Below are 24,000 nucleotides of genomic sequence, written 5' to 3'. Positions count from 1 at the left end.
GAGGATAATACATTTCCATTACACAAACACTCGCTCTTTGTCGGCAATGCCAGTGCGGTCACTTATCCATCAGTGTAGAAAAGTGATGTAAAATTATAATTTTTGTAATTTAAATAAATATTTGCATACTGACCACTGGGAAAACTCCCGATCATGGATATATGTATATCTGTATGTCTCTGGCTCTGGATAGCCACAGTCCTCCACTGCACCTTGGTCCTGTATTCATTCCAAAGGAGCGGTACCCTGTACTAAAATGGCGGCTCTATTGACGCATTCCTTCTAAGAGAGAACAGCAGGGTAGGCGACATCTAATATATGCATCTATGCCGGTGTCTAGCCGATTAAAGTGAATCTATATGGTGGCGAGAATGGTGATTTCTTCTTCTTCCTGATTTTCTGTGGTCAACAACAAACTTTTTGGTGCGTTACTACCGGTCGGTGTCATCACCAAACAATTAGGTTAACACGAGAAATTTGCTTGATGGAAAGATGACTGAGGGAGAGGAGGTCTATATATATAGTATATATAGTTTACTGTAGTAAAGGCTAAAGTATACTATGGTAATAACTATTAGTTCATGATAGTTACTAATGATTAGGCCCACACAGAATCGGCCTATGCTTGCAATCTGTCATTGACAACTTACTAGACCATTTTATTCAGTGGTAAAATCAACATTATATAGGCTAGAGTAGTTATACTGACACTGTAAACATTTATTTTCATGCACAACTGTGTGTTCGCTATGAAAGAAAAAACAGATCAAACGCTTGTCGCAATCATAACTCTAAAATGCGATATGATGATTTAAATGATGTACACGCTTTCGGTTTCATTTTCACTGCTAAGTGCTGTTCATACTTTCACGCGCGGCACCCAACCGATCACTCTGTGCTATAAATTGAATATTATTTACTATTATTTATTCATATTATTTATCTTTGTTACCTGTTATTCACAGCCTATGCAGGTTCTGTTCACTAAAGTAGACGCGCGCGTCTATCATTAAGTAGAGCGTGCGTGCGTGCGTGCGTGCGTGCGCGCGCCCACCCGCCCTCTCTGTGGTAACAGCTCACGTCACGTGTGATTTCCCGGCCACGAATACAGCATATGAAGACAAAAATGACATTTTAGATGAATTATACCTTATAAATACCGTATGTGACTCTTTCAACATCTTTGGAATTGTCCATGTCGCTGAGCAATGTGTGAAACAATGAAAAGACTCGTGCGGTCGCCTTTGCTTCTCTCCTGAACTTGAAAATATGATTGGCAGTATCGTAGAAATGCTGGATTAAGATCTTTAGGGGGTCGAATCGAGATTGCGATCTTTTTCTTGATTAATTGTGCAGCTTCACTTAAAAGTAATCAGATGTAATCAGTTACTTTACTTTTCTAAAGTAACTGAAAAGGTACAGGACTCATTACATTTTAATAATTTGTAATCTGTAATCTATTACATTTCCAAAGTAACCTCCCCAACACTGCACACACTCATATGGCCAATTTAGTTCATCAATTCACCTATACCGCATGTGTTTGGACTTGTAGGGGAATTTGGAGCACCCCGAGGAAACTCACGCCAACATGGGGAACTCCACACAGAAATGCCAACTGACCCAGCCGGGACTCGAACCAGTGATCTTCTTGCTGTGAGGCCACAGTGCTAACCACTGAGCCACCATGCTGTCCCAACTCAAAATTCAGTAAAAACAAAGAAAGAAAGGAAATACTTGTGTGATAAGTCTAATGAAAAGTACTTCTTTATCTTGTTTTTCATCTCAGCAGCTCACAGTGTTTGATAACCCAGTAAATAACATGTAGTTCAGTACATTCACAGACTCGCTGAAAGTGTTTGTGGGAAAAGCAAAACAAGCTGTAAATCTGTCTGTGCTCTAAAATGTGAGCATTCCTTCCCATCAGGACACAAAGCGCTCATCTTTAGGAGACAGATGCAGATTTCTGGAGGTTTCCAGGTGCCGAGACAGAGAAACATGCGGTTGGTTTTACTGCCTGACTGGACAAACACAGCGTCAAACACAACACATCCCTGCAGCACAGGCTGGTTGCCGTGGGAGCGGCAGGAATCCGTCTGATTGGATACGCTGTGACTCCTGAAACTCGCTGTTCCCGGAATGTCGCCTACACAAAAATGTTGCTGAAAAAACACACCAAACCAAACCAAACTACAGCAGCAAAGTTAGGCAGTCTCCAAAAAAATGATCAGGACACTGGTTTAAATATAGATCTCAATGCATTTCAAATATGAAAGCTAAACTTTAAAGGGGCCTAGTATGCAGATATTAGTGATGTCCGGATCTGGGGTGCATTTCCAAAAGAACAGCGTAACTCATGGCTGAACTATCATAGTACGATGCATCATTTGGGAAAAGAACGATGTAGTGACGAGTGTTTCCCAAAACCTGTAGTTTCTCTGTCGCAGATCTATCGTTCGAACCACGTTAGTTATAACATAAAACGCCCATAATGATGCTCTAAATGGGGTGGAGTCACAACTTCTTTAAAGAATAACCCAATCATTTATTTATGCAAATTATATTGTTTTACACAAACCAACTGTGTGAAAAAAAATCCAATATTAGTTTTGGTATAAACATGCAATCGCTTTCCATATTAATTTAAATACATGTAAACGGCTCATATAGGGTCTGTGTTTCCTTTACAGATATTATTGAGAATGTTACATATCCTATTATAAAATTTAAAATCACTTACAAAAGCTAACACATGTTCTAATATCATATATAAATTATATAAATAAATAAATAATGAGGCGATTTATTAAGAAATGAAATTGAATATTTATTATTTATTAGGAAATGAAAAAAATCCGGGCAACGCAGTGGCGCAGTAGGTAGTGCTGTCGTCTCACCGCTAGAAGATCGCTGGTTCGGGCACCGGCTGTTTGCATGTTCTCCCTGCGTTCGCGTGGGTTTCCTCCGGGTGCTCCGGTTTCCCCCACAGTCCATAGACATGCGGTACAGGTGAATTGGGTCGGCTAAATTGTCCGTAGTGTATGTGTGTAAATAAGTGTGTATGGATGTTTCCCGGAGATGGGTTGCAGCTGGAAGGGAATCCCCTGCGTAAAACATATGCTGGATAAGTTGGCGGTTCATTACGCTGTGGCGATCCCAGATTAATAAAGGGACTAAGCTGAAAAGACTACTTTAATAATAATAATAATAATAATAATAATAGATAATAATAATATTAATGATGATGATGATTATTATTATTACTATAATTAAAGTAGACTTTTTTTCATTTCCTAATAAATATTAAATATTAAAATAATAATAATACATGTTGGCCAGTTCTATGTAATAAATAGCTGAAATACGCACAAATGCCAGGGCGTGTCTAAACATCTCAGGTGCCCCAAAAACACCTCAGACCCCTGGGGGTTAATAATATTGATTCTTCTTCTTCTTCTTCTTCGTATTATTATTATTATTATTATTATTATTATTATTATTATTATTATTATTATTATTATTATTATTATTAAGTAGGACAGTGTTTATTAATTTTTTTTAAGTCTACTTTTACAATTTGGTAAATGTAAACCACTTAATAAATAACCCACTATAAATTAAAAGCATTAATGTATGCTGTGTTTTTGTTTTTTATAAGCTTTGGAGACATAACATAAATTCCGCTGTTAAATAATAGGTCACCTACAGCTTTCATCATGAGCCACGGCTGTGTTCAAAATGACATCAAGGTTTTCAAAGTGCACTGCAAAGGGATCGCAATTGTAAACATGAAAGTGGCTGAAACTGAACTGTAAAAATAGCTCTGGAGGTGTAGTTGTAAGCGTACAACTTTCAGCAGCAGGAATTGGAAGACTAGTCAGGATAGAGGGAAAGATGAATGCAGCGATGTACAGAGACATCCGGAATGAAAACCTGCTTCAGAGTGCTCTTGACCTCAGACTGGGGCGATGGTTCATCTTCCAGCAGGACAATGACCCAAAGCACACCGCCAAAATATCAATGGAGTGGCTTCACAACAACTCTGTGAATGTCCTTGAGTGGCCCAGTCAGAGCCCAGACCTAAATCCTACTGAACATCTCTGAAGAGATCTGAAAATGGCTGGACACTGTCGCTTCCCATCCAACCTGTCCAACCATCCCATCCCATCCAACCAAGCTTGAGAGGTACTGCAAAGAGGAATAGGCAAACATTCGCAAAGACAGGTGTGCCAAGCTTGTGGCATCATATTCAAAAAGACTCGAGGCTGTAATCGCTGCTAAAGGTGCATCAACAAAGTATTGAGCAAAGGCTGTGAATACTGATGTACATGTGATTCTTCAGCTTTTTTTTTTTAATAAATTTGCAACAATTTCAAAAGCTCTTTTTTCACATTGTCATTATGGAGGATTGTGTGTAGAATGTTGAGGAAATAAATGAATTTAATCCATTTAGGAAAAAGGCTGGAACATAAACAAATGTGGGAAAAGTGAAGCGCTATCAATACTTTCCGGATGCACTGTACATAAATATATGATATTATATATACTATATAATTATTGTAAACTACCAATTTAAAAATTATCAAAATAAAAACTACATTTCAAAATGCAAAATGGTTGTAGATAAAAGCTAATAATATTGTAAATTGTAAATAATGTTCAATATCTTACACAGAGCGATAGTTTCGCTTCACACAGAGCTCAGTTTATCATCAGGAGTCAGTCACAGTGATTGATTTGAACTTGTTTGTTTAGTTTAATCTAAGGGAAAAAAACAGGAGACTTTGCTATTGCTATTTAAATGTCAAAGTAATTATTTGACATTTAAAACATACATAAAAACAATAATTGAAACATTCATTTAGTCATACTTCAATTTAAGTCACATCTTCATACAGTGAAGTTTATTATCCTTGAAATACAGTAGAAGTTCTCCTGCATGACTGGAAGCCATAAAAACAGCTGGAGGCGCTTATGATTTTAATTTAGTTGAGTGCAAATATTCAATTTGGCCACAACAAGATCTTGACTGGAATGAAGTCAGTCTCTGGAGGGCAGCAGGGCAGGGTCCCTCTTCAGAATAGCACACTATTTTTACAGTACACTGTATACAGTTTGTGAATATTAGGCATGCATTGAATACTTGGATGATCTGCAAAGTGCATCTTGCATTTCATATTTCAATTTGCATCATATTGCAAAAATGATATTTTCACAATGTATTAAATATGCAAACTTCTGTGTTTTGTGTGTATTATTGCATCAAGTGCTCTGCATCACATACTTTACAGTAAGTATAGAAATCCACTCTGAATATAATGAGGTAATGACATTAAAATGTTATTTTCTCTTTTAAACATTGCCCCTTTTTGAAACTGACCCTTTTTGGTTTTGATCCTAATTGTGCCGTTTTGGTGACTGTCGCTTTAAATTCAAATAAGATTGTGCTCTTTTCAGAAGAGGGCGGAGCTATAAATGCCTGTGTGTCAGTATAGTGGCAGATTTAAAAACAAGACTTAGACTCACAGGCCAGTTTATTAAGTACACCTGTCCAACTGCTGGTTAACGCAGATTTCTAATCAGCCAATCACATGGCAGCGACTCAATGCATTTAGGCATGTAGACATGGTCAAGATGATCTGCTGCAGTTCAAAGCGAGCATCAGAATGGGGAAGAAAGGGGATTTAAGTGACTTTGAACGTGGCATGGTTGTTGGTGCCAGACGGGCTGGTCTGAGTACTGTATTTCAGTAACTGCTGATCTACTGGGATTTTCATGCACAACCATCTCTAGGGTTTACAGAGAATGGTCTGACAAAGAGGAAATATCCAGTGAGCGGCAGTTCTGTGGCTGCAAATGCCTTGTTGATGCCAGAGGTCAGAGGAGAATGGCCAGACTGGTTCCAGCTGATAGAAAGGCAACAGTAACTCAAATAAGCACTCGTTACAACCGAGATCTGCAGAAGAGCATCTCTGAACACACAACACGTCCAACCTTGAGGCGGATGGGCTACAGCAGCAGAAGACCACACCGGGTGCCACTCCTGTCAGCTAAGAACAGGAAACTGAGGCTACAATTCACACAGGCTCACCAAAACTGGACAATAGAAGATTGGAGAAATGTTGCCTGGTCTGATAAGTCTCCATTTCTGCTGCCACATTCAGATACTCGGGTCAGAATTTGGCATCAACAACATGAAAGCATGGATCCATCCTGCCTTGTATCAGTGGTTCAGGCTACTGGTGGTGGTGTAATGGTGTGGGGGTTAATTTCTTGACACACTTTTAGTCCATTAGTACCAATTGAGCATCAAGTCAACGCCACAACCTACCTGAGTATTGTTGTTGACCATGTCCATCCCTTTATGACCACAGTGTCTCCATCTTCTGATGGCTACTTCCAGCAGGATAACACACCATGTCATAAAGCGTGAATCATCTCAGACTGGTTTCTTGAACATGACAATGAGTTCACTGTACTCAAATGGCCTCCACAGTCACTAGATCTTAATCCAATAGAGCACCTATGGGATGTGGTGGAACGGGAGATTCACATCATGGATGTGCAGCCAACAAATCTGCAGCAACTGTGTGATGCTATCATGTCAATATGGAGCAAAATATCTGAGGAATATTTCCAGTACCTTGTTGAATCTCTGCCATGAAGATTTAAGGCAAAAGAGGTCCCAACCCGTTACTAGTAAGGTGTACCTAATAAAGTGGCTGGTCAGTGTACGTCTTATGCTAATAAGGGACAGATGGGCACTAGTGGGCGGGGCTTTCCTCCTCTAATGACATGTACAAAGGGAGAATGTCAATCAAAGTGTTTCTGCAGACTGTTTTTATAAAGTCTGATTATAACAAATAGATTTCATTAACTTGTACCATTAGAGGCTGGTTATATTCACACACTGTTGCCACACAACTGCGTTTTAAAGTATTTTTTTGCATAATAGGTCCCCTTTTCTGATTATGTTAGATAATTAACTTAATTGTTTTTACAAATGTAAGTAGAGTGAACATAAAACAATTAAGTTGTTCCAAAAAAACTCAATAATTGTGAAGTTTCAGCTCCTTTTAAATAAGCTCAATGGTATATCAGATTAATAAACATTTCTGATTATTATCGATGTTGAAAACCGTGGTGCTGCTTTATATTTTACTGTAAAACTTGCTAAAAATCTGGATTTTTTTGGATAAATACAACCTTTTTATTAAAAAAATCTGGTGTTTATTTGAATTTGAGTCTTTACTGTCACTTTTGATCAACTAATTGCGTCTCTTCAAAACAGAAGTATTAACTTTAGAGGCCAACAATGAGGGTTTTGTCTTATCACGCAGCATTTTCTCTTCCAGTGAACAACACAAGACTGATTTGACATTGTAAACGTGTCGTGTCCCGTCCTGTTTGGACACGCTGTTAACATCAGGAATCAGAAGGATTTGCTTTACTTTGGTCTGTAGATCAGGCTGATGACGAGTTTACAGTGCGCTAGAAACACACAGGCGTTTAACAATGATTCTGCACAGAAAGCATGCAGTTAAAGGACAGAAATTCACAATCGACACCTCTGGTGAACAATGGATTTGATCATCAATGAATATGAAGGTCACAAAGCTGTGTGCATGATTAGTTTGATTCAAACGTCACAGGAGAAAATACACTATACTCAAGGACGACAGACAATGTTTAGTGTTTTCAGTTGAGTTTTCTTGATGGTTTACTTGTTATGTCACTGTGATTATTTACCTGCATGTATTTCATCATTTATTTTCATTCATTTTTTGATGTTATACTGTCTAAAATGTTTATTTAAGTGAAGTTTAATGTTAAACTAATTTCGAGAGGAGCATGTGCTCATGATTGACCCAGCTGGTCCACATTAACTAATCATGATCCTCCAATCAAAGGATCCCAAGTCACTATATATATCCTCATTTCCTCTCTACAGCTATCTTCGTCTGGAAGAAACCCCCCTCCTCCCCTTCTTCCACCTTTATCAAGAATGGGCGGCACGGTGGCCTAATGACTAGCACGTTTGCCTCACAGCAAGAATACTAATGGCGTTGGGTCTTCACTAGGCCATCTGGTGTTTCTGTGCGGAGTTTGCATGTTCTCCGTGTGGGTTTCCCCCGGGTTCCCTGGTTTCCTCCCACCATCCAAATGTGCTCTATATTATAGATAAAATAAGCCTAAATCTTTTTTCTTATGTCTTACTCTCAGGAAGTTCACCTTGGCCTCAGCAGCGGGGGAGTTTCAGATCGACCTGAGATCAGTCTCCCCTCGCCCTGTGAAAGGAGGGAGCCCTGGGCTCGAGGATACCTTGAGCTCAGGGCTCTCTCCCGGGACAGCACGCCAAACAGGCTATGTATAAATCGTGAGCTAAGTGTGAACTCTTGAAAGAGCCCCTATTATGGGTTTTTGAAAATGAGTGTGTAACACAGCTCTGAGTGAATGAAAACATCCAGCTGAGGGTTAAATCTGAAAGTGCACTGTGTTCAAAACTATTGATTCTTTAGCGAGATATTCGACTCAGAGTCGAATAAATGAATCGAGTTGAGTTCGGATCTTTTGCTTGAATGCATCATCGTTGATATGGTACATCATATGTGAACGTCCCTTGTCTTTCAGACACTAGTGGAGCGCGGGGGATCACAGGACTAATCATGACACAAAGATGATGATCACTGACAGATGGAGATTCGGCTGCGGGGAATAAAGGGTTAAAGTTCAATTTCACAAAACACAACACAATACAGCCAATCTAGTTCTGTGTTTGTTCCTGTCATTTTTCTGATTCTTGATACAATTCCCTACTCTGCAGCACAGGATTTACTGGCCGCTTGCTAGTGAAGGAGTAATTAAAATTGTTGCCTCGTTTTGTGTAGTTTACAAAATATGTATTTCATTGTGTGTTGTAATCACCAGCTTGTAATCATGTATCTATTATAGATTAATGCTTGTACTGTATCTCTCAGGTTAAATCTGTATTGGGTTATTTACATATTGCATCCAAAACCAAGCTGAAAACACGACGAGTGCTTCTTCGGTCAGTGTATCTGGTCAGATACAACAACCTGGAGCTGAACACGCTAAAAACAGTGGAGATGATAGTGGACTTCAGGAGAAACCCCCCTGCACTCCCCCCACTCACCATCATGAACAGCACTGTGGCTGCAGTAGAGTCATTCAGGTTCCTGGGCACCACCATCTCTCAGGATCTGAAGTGGGACATTCATATAGACTCAATTGTGAAGAAAGCCCAGCAGAGACTGTACTTCCTTCGTCAGCTGAGGAAGTTCAACCTGCCACAGGAGCTACTCGTACAGTTCTACTCAGCTGTCATCCAATCCATCCTCTGCACTTTAATCACCGTCTGGTTCGGCTCAGCTGCCAAACTCGACCTCCGTAGACTACAGCGAATAGTCCGGACTGCTGAACGAATCACTGGCACAACCCTTCCTTCACTTCAAGAACTGTACTCTTCCAGAGTGAGTAAAAGGGCTCGCAAAATCACTCTGGACCCCTCACACCCAGCACACTACCTGTTCGTACTGTTACCGTCTGGTCGGCGCTTCAGAGCACCAAGCACAAAAACAGCCAGACACAGGAAAAGTTTCTTTCCTCAGGCTGTCTACCTTATGAACAGTTAAATATTCCCCTGCTGTGCAATAAATATGTGCAATACTTTCTCATTCGCACTTGTACACAGCACCTTATATCAATATCCAATGCAATACTCTCTACATTCGCACTTGTACACAGCACCTTATAACCTGTATATTTATAACAATCTGTACATACAACTCAACATCCAGGTTTCTTCACTAACCGCATCTGTTTAATGTTCATCATTTTTTATTATTATTTTATTTTATTTTTTTGTTTTGTTATTATTTTGTGTTGGTCACTTTATGTACACTGGAAGCTTCTGTAGCCAAAACAAATTCCTTGTGTGTGTGAAGCACACTTGGCAATAAAACTGATTCTGATTCTGATTCAGTGTATCATTGGATTTTCATTTTAAAAACAGATATTGATAAATGAAAAACGAGTCGTTTTTTGATTTCCGTTTTAAAATTTAAAAACGAAAATTGAAATTCAAAGCATTTTTTGATTTTCGTTTTTGAATTTTAAAACGAAAAATAAAAAAAAATCGTTTTTCGTTTTCATGATGAAAAACAGAAAAACTAAATTCAAAAATGATTTGATTTTCATTTTTTATTTTGAATAACAAAAACTAAAAATCACCAGAAAACAAAAACGAATAATATTCTGACTATATATTCTGAAACCAGATGGGCAGACGCATTTACGATGACGCAATGCTGTCACACACAGGCTAGCCTACTATAGGCTATTATTTTTATTCCACTTAATAATGTTATAAAAGGTATAAAAGGAGACCCCTAAAACCAAAATATGATCTTTTATAATGCATAATAGGGGCTCTTTAAACACTATTTGTCTGTATACTTGATGCTGTGGTAATCTGCCAAACTGATTTTAACTGAAGGAGTATATTTATTTAGCATGATTTTAACTGTATATTTATTTAGCATTATTATCATTATTATTTATATTTTTTAATGGATTTTTCTTTTTGATTTTTTTTTTTTTGTTTGCTGATTTTCTTTTATTTACTTTTGTTGGTCTTTTCTTTTTATTAATTGTGTTGTTACTAGTCAACGTCTTTCTTAATTTTTTTTAACTATAATAAATAGTGAAAACTACATTAAATATAATACAGAAACATTTAAGTGAGTGAGCGTGCATGTACAGTATGAGTGAGAGTGTGTGTGTGTGTGTGTGTGTGTGTGTGTGTGTGTGTGTGTGTGTGTGTGCATCCCTGAAAAACGAGGCCTCTCTCATCCAAGCATGGTGGGAAAATCTGGAGTGTGTGACAGGAATTTTTATGCTTCTGAGCATTTATGATTTTGTCTCTGTTTTCTCATTCTCTCTGTCTCTCAACATTCTAGCGTCTTCATTAGGGGTAGGTGATATTTATTAACTACAATGACATAAATTTAAAGAGCACCTATTATGCAAAACTCACTTTTATAAGGTGTCTAAACACAGTTGTGGGTGAGCAGTGTGTGGATATATCCAGCCTCTAATGGTAAACATGAATTAATTATTTTTTTATAATCAGACTTGATTAAAACAGTCTGCAGAAACACTTCGATTGACATTCTCCCTTTGTATGATGTCATCAGAGGGAAAAAGCCCCGCCCACTAGTGCCCATCTCTCCCTCATTAGCATAAACAGCAGCCCTGAGTGAGAAGCAGCCGTCTGTCCATTAGCCATTAGAGAGTTTGAGCTGCTGAAGATAACGTCAGCACAGACTAAGAGGATTATAGATGTGGAGTTTTAGATGAAGCACAAATGAACAGCAACAGGAGTCTCCATAGACTGACAGAAGCATGAAGCACACACTCACACTGAAGCACACACGCACACCTGATCAGCACTGAGAACAAAGCTAGTGCTGTTATACATCTGCCACTATGTTGACACAGATGCATTTATAGCTCCGCCCTCTCTTAAAATGGGCACAATCTCATTTGCATTTAAAGCGACAGTCACCAAAACACCACAGTTAGGATCAAAGGCTAAAAGGGTCAGATACAGAGAGCTAGAAAACATTATTTGTGTGGTATTATGAGTTGAAACTTAACACACACACACACACACAGTCTCTAGAGACATCAGAGATGCACTTTACATCCTTTAAAAAAAGGCCATAATAGGTCACCTTTAAACAATGTGCAAGCTGACACTGCAGTTTTTCTGGTCACCTTTTTGACAATCCTATTTTAAATTAAATAAAAGATAAATTAGATAAATTATATTTTTGACCTTATAGTTTAAAAATTGCTCTTTTATATAATTTTATATGTCAATATTTGTCTTGAATTTTACCATTAGCTCATTGTGTTTTTAAACAAAATTCAGATTTTTTTTTTTTTTTCAGTTTTGGCTTCTGCAATAAAGCTTCTTATTATTATTCATAATCACTCTGGAAAATTTACCTGAATAATGAATAACAATACAAAAACAGCAACAAATAAAACAAACAGAGATTTGGGAAGTCAAACTGTTTAATTCATATACAATTTTGGCAAATTCTGAAATCGTTTTCAAAGCATCTGCTGAATGCATGAAAATAAATTATTAACGTACATTATTGCAGATCTTTCTAAACCTAACCAGGCTTTGAGCTGTCAAAATCTAAATTATTGAGATTAATTGTATCCACGATAAAAGCCTGCATTTATACAACATATGTGTGTACAGTGTATGTTTATCTATCTATGTATAAATATACACACACACTGTAAAAAAAATAAAAAATATACAAAAGCTATATATATATAAGAAATGAAAATTCAAATGTGTGTGTGTATATATATGCACCTTTGAATTTTCATTTCTTGTTTAAATATTTCCCAAATGATGTTTAACAGAGCAAGGAAATTTTCACAGTATGTCTGATAATATTTTTTCTTCTGGAGAAAGTCTTATTAGTTTTATTTCGGCTAGAATAAAAGCAGTTTTTAATGTTTTATGAACCATTTTAAGGTCAAATTTATTAGCCCCCTTAAGCTATATATTAATTCGATAGTCTACAGAACAAACCATCGTTATACAATAACTTGCCTAATTACCCTAACCTGCCTAGTTAACCTAATTAACCTAGTTAAGCCTTTAAATGTCACTTTAAGCTGTATAGAAGTGTCTTGAAGAATATCTAGTCTAATATTATTTACTGTCATCAAGGCAAAGATAAAAAAAAATCAGTTATTATAAATGAGTTATTAAAACTATTATGATTGGAAATGTGTTGAAAAAAAATCTCTCCTTTAAACAGAAATTGGGGAAAAAAAATATACAGGGGGGCAAATAATTCTGACTTCATGTTTATATATATATACATATATATACATATATATATATATATATATATATATATATATATATATATATATATATATATATATATATATATATATATATATATATATAAACATGAAGTCAGAATTATTAGCCCCCGTTTATTATTTTTCCCAATGTATATATATATATATATATATATATATATATATATATATATATATATATATATATATATATATATATATATATATATATATATATATATATATATATATATATATATATATATATATATATATATATGTCATTTGTATTATAAAATGGGGGGGATAAGCTGGGTTGCACACAATTACTTCATAATGTCCTATTGCAAATCAATCAAGTAAACTTTTGTTTTTTTTATTTTAAGTTGACTGAACATGAAATACTTAAAATGTCCAAAAGAATTATGTTGTCTCTGCTTATTTTAAATAAGTAGTTTGAACAGGCAGCAAAAATATATTTTTGAGTGAGCATGTACACTACCTGACAAAAGTCTTGTCATTGATCCTAGTTGTAAGAGCAACAAATAATAACTTGACTTGATCATTTGGAAAAGTGTCAGAAGGTGGATTTCTCTGATGAATCATCTGTTGATCTGCATCCCAATCATCACAAATACTGCAGAAGACCTACAGGAACCAGCATAGAGCCAAGATTCCCACAGAAATCAGTCAAGTTTGGTGAAGGGGAAATCATGGTTTGGGGTTACATTCAGTATGGGGGCGTGTGAGAGATCTGCAGAGTGGATGATCAACATCAACAGCCTGAGGTATCAAGACATTTGTGCTGCCCATTACATTACAAACCACAGGAGAGGGCAAATTCTCCAGCAGGATAGCGCTCCTTCTCATACTTCAACCTCCACATCAAAGCTCCTGAAAGCAAAGAAGGTCAATGTGCTCCAGGATTGGCCAGCCCAGTCACCAGACATGAACATTATTGAGCATGTCTGGGGTAAGATGAAGGAGGAGGCATTGAAGATGAATCTAAAGAATCTTGATGAGCTCTGGGAGTCCTGCAAGAAGGCTTTCTTTGCCATTCCAGATGACTTTATTAATCAGTGATTTGAGTCATTGCAGAGATGTATGGATGCAGTCCTCCAAGCTCATGATGGAGTCAGACACAATATTCATTCTGTTTCCACTGCAGCATGACCACATATTCTATACTGGACATTATTGAAGGTTCAGTCACAAGACTTTTGTCTGAGCAAAGTCAGACCTTACTGTCCTAATGAAATCATTCAACATCAAGACATGATCATATTTTATTATGGTCAAATAAGCCTCATCTAGAGGCCTTTACCTTTCATATAAGCCACTTCTGATACCAAATGATCAAGTAGTAAACAGTAGTGGTAAATAATGGTCAAACATAAACTGACAGGACAGACACTGATCTCATCATAATTACAAATTCAAAGCTGGTAATCGACATCTTAAAAGACCTGAGAGCAGCATTACATGCAAACAGCGTCCGCTCCTGCATCACTGCCTCTAAGAGCTTCTTAAAGAGGATAAAATGCTGATATGGCATTAATGGTATTATGGGTCTCACACACACTCACACACACACACACTCACTCATAAAAACTATACAGCCCATCTTCCATTAAGCACTCCATCAAGCCTTTTAAAGATGTGCATCACTGTAATTATCATTCACTGATACACTCGTCCTCAATTTCAGCAGCAAACATTATTGAGGTCTCACGGCTTCCCAGATGAACACTTGATGTCAAAAGGCTGCTGACCTCTGCAGGAACAGCATGATGAGCTAAAATGGGAAAGTTTTATAGGGTTTGAAGGTCTTGAATACTTTAATCTCTAGCGTGCTGACAGACAGGCCTTCACTTACACTGAATTAAATCCCTCGCTCTCACTTTGAGCCAAAAACTGAACCACTTTATTTGGTCAATGACACACAAAAGGTAGTGCAGCGTGATATTCAGTCTGATTGGAGAACGCCATTGAGTTATGAAAACACTGTGTAGCGAATTAAGAGGTGGCTCAGTGGTTAGCACTGTGGCCTCACAGCAAGAAGGTCGCTGGTTCGAGTCCTGGCTGGGTCAGTTGGCATTACAATGTGGAGTTTGCATGTTCTCACTGTGTTGGCGTGGGTTTCCTCTGGGTTCTCCGGTTTCCCCCACAGTCCAAACACATGCGCTATAGGGGAATTGATGAACTAAACTGACTGTAGTGTATCAGTGTGTGTGAATGAGTGTATATGGGTGTTTCTCAGTACTGGGTTTGGGCTGGACGGGCATCCACTGTGTAAAACATATGCTGGATAAGTTGGCGGTTCATTCCACTGTGGCGACCCCGGATAAATAAGGGACTAAGCCGAAGGAAAATGAATGAATGAACAACAATAAGTTATTATGAATTATAAAAATATAGACAAGTGTTACTGTTGACAGTAGCATAATTAATAGTATGACCAATCGATCTGCTGATTCATTGAGCTTAAGACAGCATATGTTTTTAGCGGATTGTAGCTTATTAAACTAAGTCAATCATATTCTAACTTAATTTTATAAGTTTTGCAAGCAGTTTTAAATCAGTCTGATATAATGCAAGTTCAAATGACTTGGGCTGTATTTAATGATCTAAGCACAAAGTCTAAAGCGCATGACGCAAAAGCATTAAGGGCATCTTCGAATCCACTTCTGCTATTTTAAGGAGGGAAGAATACGCTCTGCACCCGAGCGCATGGTCTAACGGGGTTGTGCTTATTCTCTTAGGGTGCTTTCACACCTAGACTTTTGTTTCGGAACCTGGCGCGTTTCACCCCAGTTAACGTGGTTTGTTTGGCATATGTGAATCCAGCAATCGCGCTCGGATCCGCGCCAAAACAATCGGTCCGAGATCGCCTGAATGAGGTGGTCTCAGCTTGATTGATACGATCCGAACCAGGCTATATCACAGTGTATTATGGCTATTATATATGGCTAAACGAAGAGAGAATTATTAGTAGGGCAGGATGTCATTCCTACCGGTCAATGTGTTTCATGTCAAATACGAAAGTGAAAACATGTTAACTATTAACGAGAGCTGTTTATCCTTTAGGAAAATTGACCGAACAGCAGTCTTGGTTTATCTGTTATTTCTCTCTATAATATAAAGCCTATAATGTATAATTCTAGCAAACGGCTCTGTGTGAGAGAGTCTTACCTCTGATTTATATTTGGTCACGATGTCAAATTTAGATAAACAACAATGCATAAAAATAAATAATTGATCACATTTGTCTGCGATAGGGGGCGATGCCGTGGCGCAGTAGGTAGTGCTGTCACCTTACAGCAAGAAGGTCGCTAGTTCGAGCCTTGGCTGGGTCAGTTGGCGTTTCTGTGTGGAGTTTGCATGTTCTCCCTGCGTTTGCGTGGGTTTCCCCCACAGTCCAAAGACATGTGGTACAGGTGAATTGGGAAGGCTAAATTGTCCATAGTGTATGAGTGTGAATGAGTGTGTGTGGATGTTTCCCAGAGATGGGTTGCAGCTGGAAGGGCATTCGCTGCGTAAAAACGTACTGGATAAGTTAGCGGTTCATTCCGCTGTGGCGACCCCGGATTAATAAAGGGACCAAGCCGACAAGAAAATGAATGAATGTCTGCAATACATATTATCGACTATTATCTATTACAGTTATTATCACGATAATGATACTTTTGCGATATATTGTGCAGCGCTACTATTTATACAAGATTACTGCATAAGTGTTCGATTTGGGATGTACCTTAAGTACAACATACTTTTCTAATGGTCACAAGGTAAATTAAAATATATTTCAGATGCAGCTTACCTTCCAGAATGACCTCTTTGCCGGTTTTCTTCAGGGCCTGAACAGCTTCATCGTGAGTTGCTTCTCTGAGATCGTTACCGTTCACCGATAAAATAGCATCTCCAACGTAAAGAGCCTCTGTCTGATCCGCTGCCAGTCCTTTGAAGATCTTCGAAATCAGGATGGGCATCTTGTTCTCCTTCCCACCTGTAAAACAGCATACAACATACATTACTTAGTACGCATGAACAATAAATCGAAATAAGATTGCATTTTCGATTCAGCAAAAGCTGTGATTGTCTTGCACGTCACGTGAGGAAAGTACAGTGATGTGATTAGTAAATCTCCCCAGTTGTGCAAAACACAGATTCACTACTAACTACTGACATAAAACACCTCTCTAAACTAATCTAGCACACATTTCCAAACACACAACGACTGTAAATCTTGACTACTGATGTGCTCTTTGGTGTGATTTATGACCAGCACTGTAATACCAATCAAAATTTCATCGCCTTCATCCTTGAGCCGGGGTGTGCTCCAAACGCCACAGACTGACAAACATATATCTTCTGCAGTAAATGATGTTTGAAGGGAAACCTCCAATGAGAATCGGCCAGCTGGTTTTGCTTTAGTAGAGCGGCACGATACTGGGGAAATATGCTTTATAGTTCTTGAGTATTGCAATAACTGCATTTCTTGCGATATAACATTTCCCAAGTGAAATTCAATTATTTTAATCGTTTAATTCCTGATCTAATTAAATCTAATTAAATATATTATTCAGTCTAAAAACAAACAATATCAAAATGCAAATATTTACACTTTAAAACACTGTGATTTAACTGATTACCTGTGCAGATATTCTGATTTAATTGGCTGTTGTGGTGCTTATTTCAACTCTAGGTGCACCTTTGGGCCGCTTTAGTCAAAAGCAATTGGGTTTACTGGATCTGCGCTTGGTTTACTCTACTAAAATCTACTAAAATCAATGGGTTTACTCACTTTTCTTAAGTAAAGTCAACTAATCGCTTTAAAAGCAATGAGTTTACCCACTTTTCTTGAGTAAAGTCTACTAATCACTTTAAAAGCAATGGGTTTACTCACTTTTCTTAAGTAAAGTCAACTAATCGCTTTAAAAGCAATGGATTTACTCACTTTTCTTAAGTAAAGTCAACTAATTGCTTTAAAGGCAATGGGTTTACTCTCTTTTCTTAAGTAAAGTCAACTAATCACTTTAAAAGCAATGGGTTTACTCACTTTACTTAAGTAAAGTCAACTAATCGCTTTAAAAGCAATGAGTTTACCCACTTTTCTTAAGTAAAGTCTACTAATCACTTTAAAAGCAATGGGTTTACTCACTTTTCTTAAGTAAAGTCAACTAATCGCTTTAAAAGCAATGGGTTTACTCACTTTTCTTAAGTAAAGTCAACTAATCGCTTTAAAGGCAATGGGTTTACTCTCTTTTCTTAAGTAAAGTCAACTAATCACTTTAAAAGCAATGGGTTTACTCACTTTACTTAAGTAAAGTCAACTAATCGCTTTAAAAGCAATGGGTTTACTCACTTTACTTAAGTAAAGTCAACTAATCGCTTTAAAAGCAATGGGTTTACTCTCTTTTCTTAAGTAAAGTCAACTAATCACTTTATAAGCCATGGGTTTACTCACTTTTCTTAAGTAAAGTCTACTAATCACTTTAAAAGCAATGGGTTTACTCACTTTTCTTAAGTAAAGTCAACTAATCGCTTTAAAAGCAATGGGTTTACTCACTTTTAGTAAAGTCAACTAATCACTTTAAAAGCAATGGGTTTACTCACTTTTCTTAAGTCAACTAATCGCTTTAAAACCAATGGGTTTACTCACTTTACTTAAGTAAAGTCAACTAATCACTTTAAAAGCAATGAGTTTACCCACTTTTCTTAAGTAAAGTCTACTAATCACTTTAAAAGCAATGGGTTTACTCACTTTTCTTAAGTAAAGTCAACTAATCACTTTAAAAGCAATGGGTTTACTCACTTTTCTTAAGTAAAGTCAACTAATCGCATTAAAAGTAATGGGTTTACTCACTTTACTTAAGTAAAGTCAACTAATCACTTTAAAAGCTATGGGTTTACTCACTTTTCTTAAGTAAAGTCAACTAATCACTTTAAAACCAATGGGTTTACTCACTTTTCTTAAGTAAAGTCAACTAATCGCATTAAAAGCAATGGGTTTACTCACTTTAATTAAGTAAAGTCAACTAATCGCATTAAAAGCAATAGGTTTACTCACTTTACTTAAGTAAAGTCAACTAATCACTTTAAAAGCTATGGGTTTACTCACTTTTCTTAAGTAAAGTCAACTAATCGCATTAAAAGTAATGGGTTTACTCACTTTTCTTAGGTAAAGTCAACTAATCACTTTAAAAGCTATGGGTTTACTCACTTTTCTTAAGTAAAGTCAACTAATCGCATTAAAAGTAATGGGTTTACTCACTTTTCTTAGGTAAAGTCAACTAATCACTTTAAAAGCTATGGGTTTACTCACTTTTCTTAAGTAAAGTCAACTAATCGCTTTAAAACCAATGGGTTTACTCACTTTTCTTAAGTAAAGTCAACTAACTGCTTTAAAACCAATGGGTTTATGATTTAGTTAATGCAAACTAATTGCTTTTTACGTTTAATTCCTGATCTAATTAAATCTAATTAAATATATTATTCAGTCTAAAAACAAACAATATCAAAATGCAAATATTTACACTTTAAAACACTGTGATTTAACTGATTACCTGTGCAGATATTCTGATTTAATTGGCTGTTGTGGTGCTTATTTCAACTCTAGGTGCACCTTTGGGCCGCTTTAGTCAAAAGCAATTGGGTTTACTGGATCTGCGCTTGGTTTACTCTACTAAAATCTACTAAAATCAATGGGTTTACTCACTTTTCTTAAGTAAAGTCAACTAATCGCTTTAAAATCAATGGATTTACTCGCTTTTCTTAAGTAAAGTCAACTAATCACTTTAAAAGCAATGGGTTTACCCACTTTTCTTAAGTAAAGTCAACTAATCACTTTAAAAGCAATGGGTTTACTCGCTTTTCTTAAGTAAAGTCAACTAATCACTTTAAAAGCAATGGGTTTACCCACTTTTCTTAAGTAAAGTCAACTAATCACTTTAAAACCAATGGGTTTACTCACTTTTCTTAAGTAAAGTCAACTAACTGCTTTAAAAGCAATGGGTTTACTCACTTTTCTTAAGTAAAGTCAACTAATCACTTCAAAAGCAATGGGTTAACTCACTTTTCTTAAATTAAGTCAACTAATCACTTCAAAAGCAATGGGTTTACTCACTTTTCTTAAATTAAGTCAACTAATCGCTTTAAAAGCAATGGGTTTACTCACTTCTTAAGTAAAGTCAACTAACTGCTTTAAAAGCAATGGGTTTACCCACTTTTCTTAAGTAAAGTCAACTAATCACTTTAAAAGCAATGGGTTTACTCACTTTTCTTAAGTAAAGTCAACTAATCACTTTAAAACCAATGGGTTTACTCACTTTTCTTAAATAAAGTCAACTAATTGCTTTAAAAGCAATGGGTTTACTCACTTTTTCTAAGTCAACTAATCGCTTTAAAAGCAATGGGTTGACTCACTTTACTTAAGTAAAGTCAACTAACGGTTTAAAAGCAATGGGTTTACTCACTTTTCTTAAGTAAAGTCAACTAATCGCTTTAAAAGCAATGGGTTTACTCACTTTTCTTAAATAAAGTCAACTAATCACTTTAAAAGCAATGGGTTTACTCACTTCTTAAGTAAAGTCAACTAATCGCTTTAAAAGCAATGGGTTTACTCACTTTTCTTAAGTAAAGTCAACTAATCGCTTTAAAAGCAATGGGTTTACTCACTTTTCTTAAATAAAGTCAACTAATCGCTTTAAAAGCAATGGGTTTACTCACTTCTTAAGTAAAGTCAACTAATCGCTTTAAAAGCAATGGGTTGACTCACTTTACTTAAGTAAAGTCAACTAACGGTTTAAAAGCAATGGGTTTACTCACTTTTCTTAAGTAAAGTCAACTAACGGTTTAAAAGCAATGGGTTTACTCACTTTTCTTAAGTAAAGTCAACTAATCGCTTTAAAAGCAATGGGTTTACTCACTTTTCTTAAGTAAAGTCAACTAATCGCTTTAAAAGCAATGGGTTTACTCACTTTTCTTAAGTAAAGTCAACTAATCGCTTTAAAAGCAATGGGTTTACTCACTTTTCTTAAGTAAAGTCAACTAATCACTTTAAAAAATCAATGGATTTACTCACTTTTTCTAAGTCAACTAATCGCCTTAAAAGCAATGGGTTGACTCACTTTACTTAAGTCAACTAATCGCTTTAAAAGCAATGGGTTGACTCACTTAGGTAAAAGTCAACTAATCGCTTTAAAACCAATGGGTTAACTCACTTTTCTTAAGTCAACGAATCGCATTAAAAGCAATGGGTTGACTCACTTAGGTAAAAGTCAACTAATCGCTTTAAAACCAATGGGTTTACTCACTTTTCTTAAGTCAAGTCAACTAAGTGCTTTAAAAGCAATGGTTTTATGATTTAGTTAAAGCAAACTAATTGCTTTTTACAGTGCAGCATCTACTGGAGAGGTGGGGATAAAGATAGGAAGGCTTCATTTGATTGGTCAGATTTAAGTAAACAGCCTATGCATGCAAAATACAAAAATTTGGGAATTAAAATACATTTTATTCATGACACCAATCTGTGATATGGATATTGCATATGTTAATAATGTATATAATAGGAATATAATATTACATAATAATGATAATTATTTTGATCAACTGTGCAGTCATAATTGCAGGTCTTCAAACTTGTATCCAGAAACAGCCAACTTGAGAAAAATACTTCTAATATTAAGTTATTGTTGTGAAGAGCACTTTCACGATAGCTAGCAGTTTCTTCCTGACCATAATCATCCTCATCATCAGTAAGTTGTAGAAAAGGTCTCATCTAATTAGCCTTAATCTGCTTGAAAAGGCTTTACCTCAGTTCTAGTGACCTTTTGACCTTTAAAGACACACGCATGCGCCTCGCGCTCCTGCCAGACACTGTTGGCAAACTCCAGCACGTTATCAATCATTTCTCCCTGCAGTCCTGCCAGGACGTCCTGCACAAACACACCAATGCTAAAACACATCCAGCTTCTGCCGATTGCATCACTCCTCGGCAAATACAGCGTTCAAAAGCTTTTCATTTAGCAGAGATGTTTTAACGATTCATTATTAATAAGGATTGAACTCTAAAATTAATTAATAATTGTTTATTAAAATAGTGCCTGTTAATATTAGCCCTGCTTAATATATGGTTTCAGCATCGATACTGCAATGTGTGTGTCTGCAATAGTGACTTCGCAAGATTTGCAATGTAGAGTTGGGAATGGGATTATAGATAACCTGCACAATATTTAGGAATACATGAGATTTGTGAAGTCATTGCAATAAACTCCGCATTGCCAATATATAACCATACCAGAGTGTATGTTTATCATTTGCATGTGATTTAAAGGCATTTTAAGAGAGTTTAATGCATTCAGGCACAAAGACTATACAATATTATTTTACATTTCATTATTCAGTTTCTGTACCAAAAGACGTCTTGACTCTCTGAAAAACCAAAATGCGCTGTTATTATACTTTTTTCTTTGCTCTACTGTAATCATTCTTGCTTGCAGTTTATTTATCAACTTTTCCATGATACATATTAATGTATTAATATGTATTAATTATATATTCCATGATTCACATTAACGATTTCTTTCCAAATAGAGCCATTCAGGCCATCTGGTAAAATTGTGTTTATATTGCAATGCCTGATTTTTCCAACATCGTGCAACCCTAGTTTCACCATTGATATCGCAATGTGCACATCTGCAAAGTCACATCACAAGATGTGCAATGTTGAGTCTGAATTACGGTTGAACAGGAGCCACTTGTAGAGTCACAGCTAAGTTTAACCATGACAAAGTGAAAGCTTATCATTTGCACGTGTTTTTAAGGTATAAATATATATATATATATATATATATATATATATATATATATATATATATATATATATATATATATATATATATATATATATATATATGATGTTTGGAGGTGTTATTTAATTATATGATTTGTTGTTAAATGAAATGTTGTTCTTTGATTTTTTTTGTCTTGTTTCTAGTCCAAATATCTACATTTCAAAGTGAAAATAAGATTATTTTGCTTACCCCATTGGCAGATAATTGAGCTTGCTTTAGGGAAAAGCTCTTAATTTTTTGCATTGGGATTATTACATTTCTGTACCTGAATACTGTTAGACTCCATCAAATAGAGCTATTCAAACCATCTTCATTCATTCCTTTTCCTTCGGCTAAGTCCCTTTTTATCAGGGGTCGCCACAGCAGAATGACCCACCAACTTTTCCAGCATATGTTTTATATAGCGGATGCTCTTCCAGCAACCCAGTACTGGAAAACACCCACACACTCTCACATTTACACACACACTCATACACTACGGCCAATTTAGTTAATCAATTCCCCTATAGCGCATGTGTTTGGGCTGTGGGGGAAACCGGAGCACCGGGAGGAAACCCACGCCAACAAGGGGAGAACATGCACACTGTAATGCCAACTGACCCAGCCGAGACTCGAACCAGCAACCTTCTTGCTGTGAGGCCACAGCGCTAACCACTAAGCCACTGTGTCACCACTCTAAATCATTTTAATATCATTTTTAATATACTGTAAATATTTACTATAATGCCAAAGTGGTACTGTTTGCCCTTTATATAAATAACAATCAACAAAAGCATTTACTGAAATAAATCCATCATGATTGTGTGTCAATTAACTGTCATTAAAATGACTGTAATATTAACTTCTCAGAGAATACTTCAGGTAATAATAAGGTTGGGTCAATTTATTATATAATTATAGTTTACTATTCATAACATCATTTTATTAAATAATTTATTAAATAATTTATAATTATTATAATTATTTATAATTTATTGGGTCAAATATACAGTAAACAAATGTTAAGGTAATTTTATATTCAATTTCAATTGCATTGACCCAACTGTCGATGAACTTCAGGATATTTCGAATCTGGTGTATTTTCAAAATAAAATAAAGAGTAGCAAGTAAAACTATAGTATAATTTGGACATTTTAATTTAATTAAAATATATTATAGTGCTGTAAGTGTCAGATAATAATCCATGATTTAATGGGACATACTAAAAATGCTGTGTTGTATTAAC

General features: G+C 36.2%; 1 protein-coding gene across 1 annotated transcript in view; it reads right to left on the bottom strand.

Annotated features, from left to right (window-relative positions):
* snta1 (syntrophin, alpha 1) overlaps window positions 1-24,000 on the bottom strand; it is a 67,283-nt gene that overhangs the window by 30,121 nt on the left and 13,162 nt on the right. Inside the window, exon 2 of the mRNA XM_056460640.1 lies at window positions 16,742-16,927. Coding sequence (XP_056316615.1) covers window positions 16,742-16,927 — 186 coding nt within the window. The remainder of the gene's footprint in view (window positions 1-16,741; window positions 16,928-24,000) is intronic.

The sequence above is a fragment of the Danio aesculapii genome, chromosome 6, assembly GCF_903798145.1.
Source record: "Danio aesculapii chromosome 6, fDanAes4.1, whole genome shotgun sequence".
Taxonomy (NCBI): domain Eukaryota; kingdom Metazoa; phylum Chordata; class Actinopteri; order Cypriniformes; family Danionidae; genus Danio; species Danio aesculapii.
The sequence above is the reverse complement of the archived record's forward strand: the minus strand, read 5'-3'. Positions and strand labels throughout refer to the sequence as shown.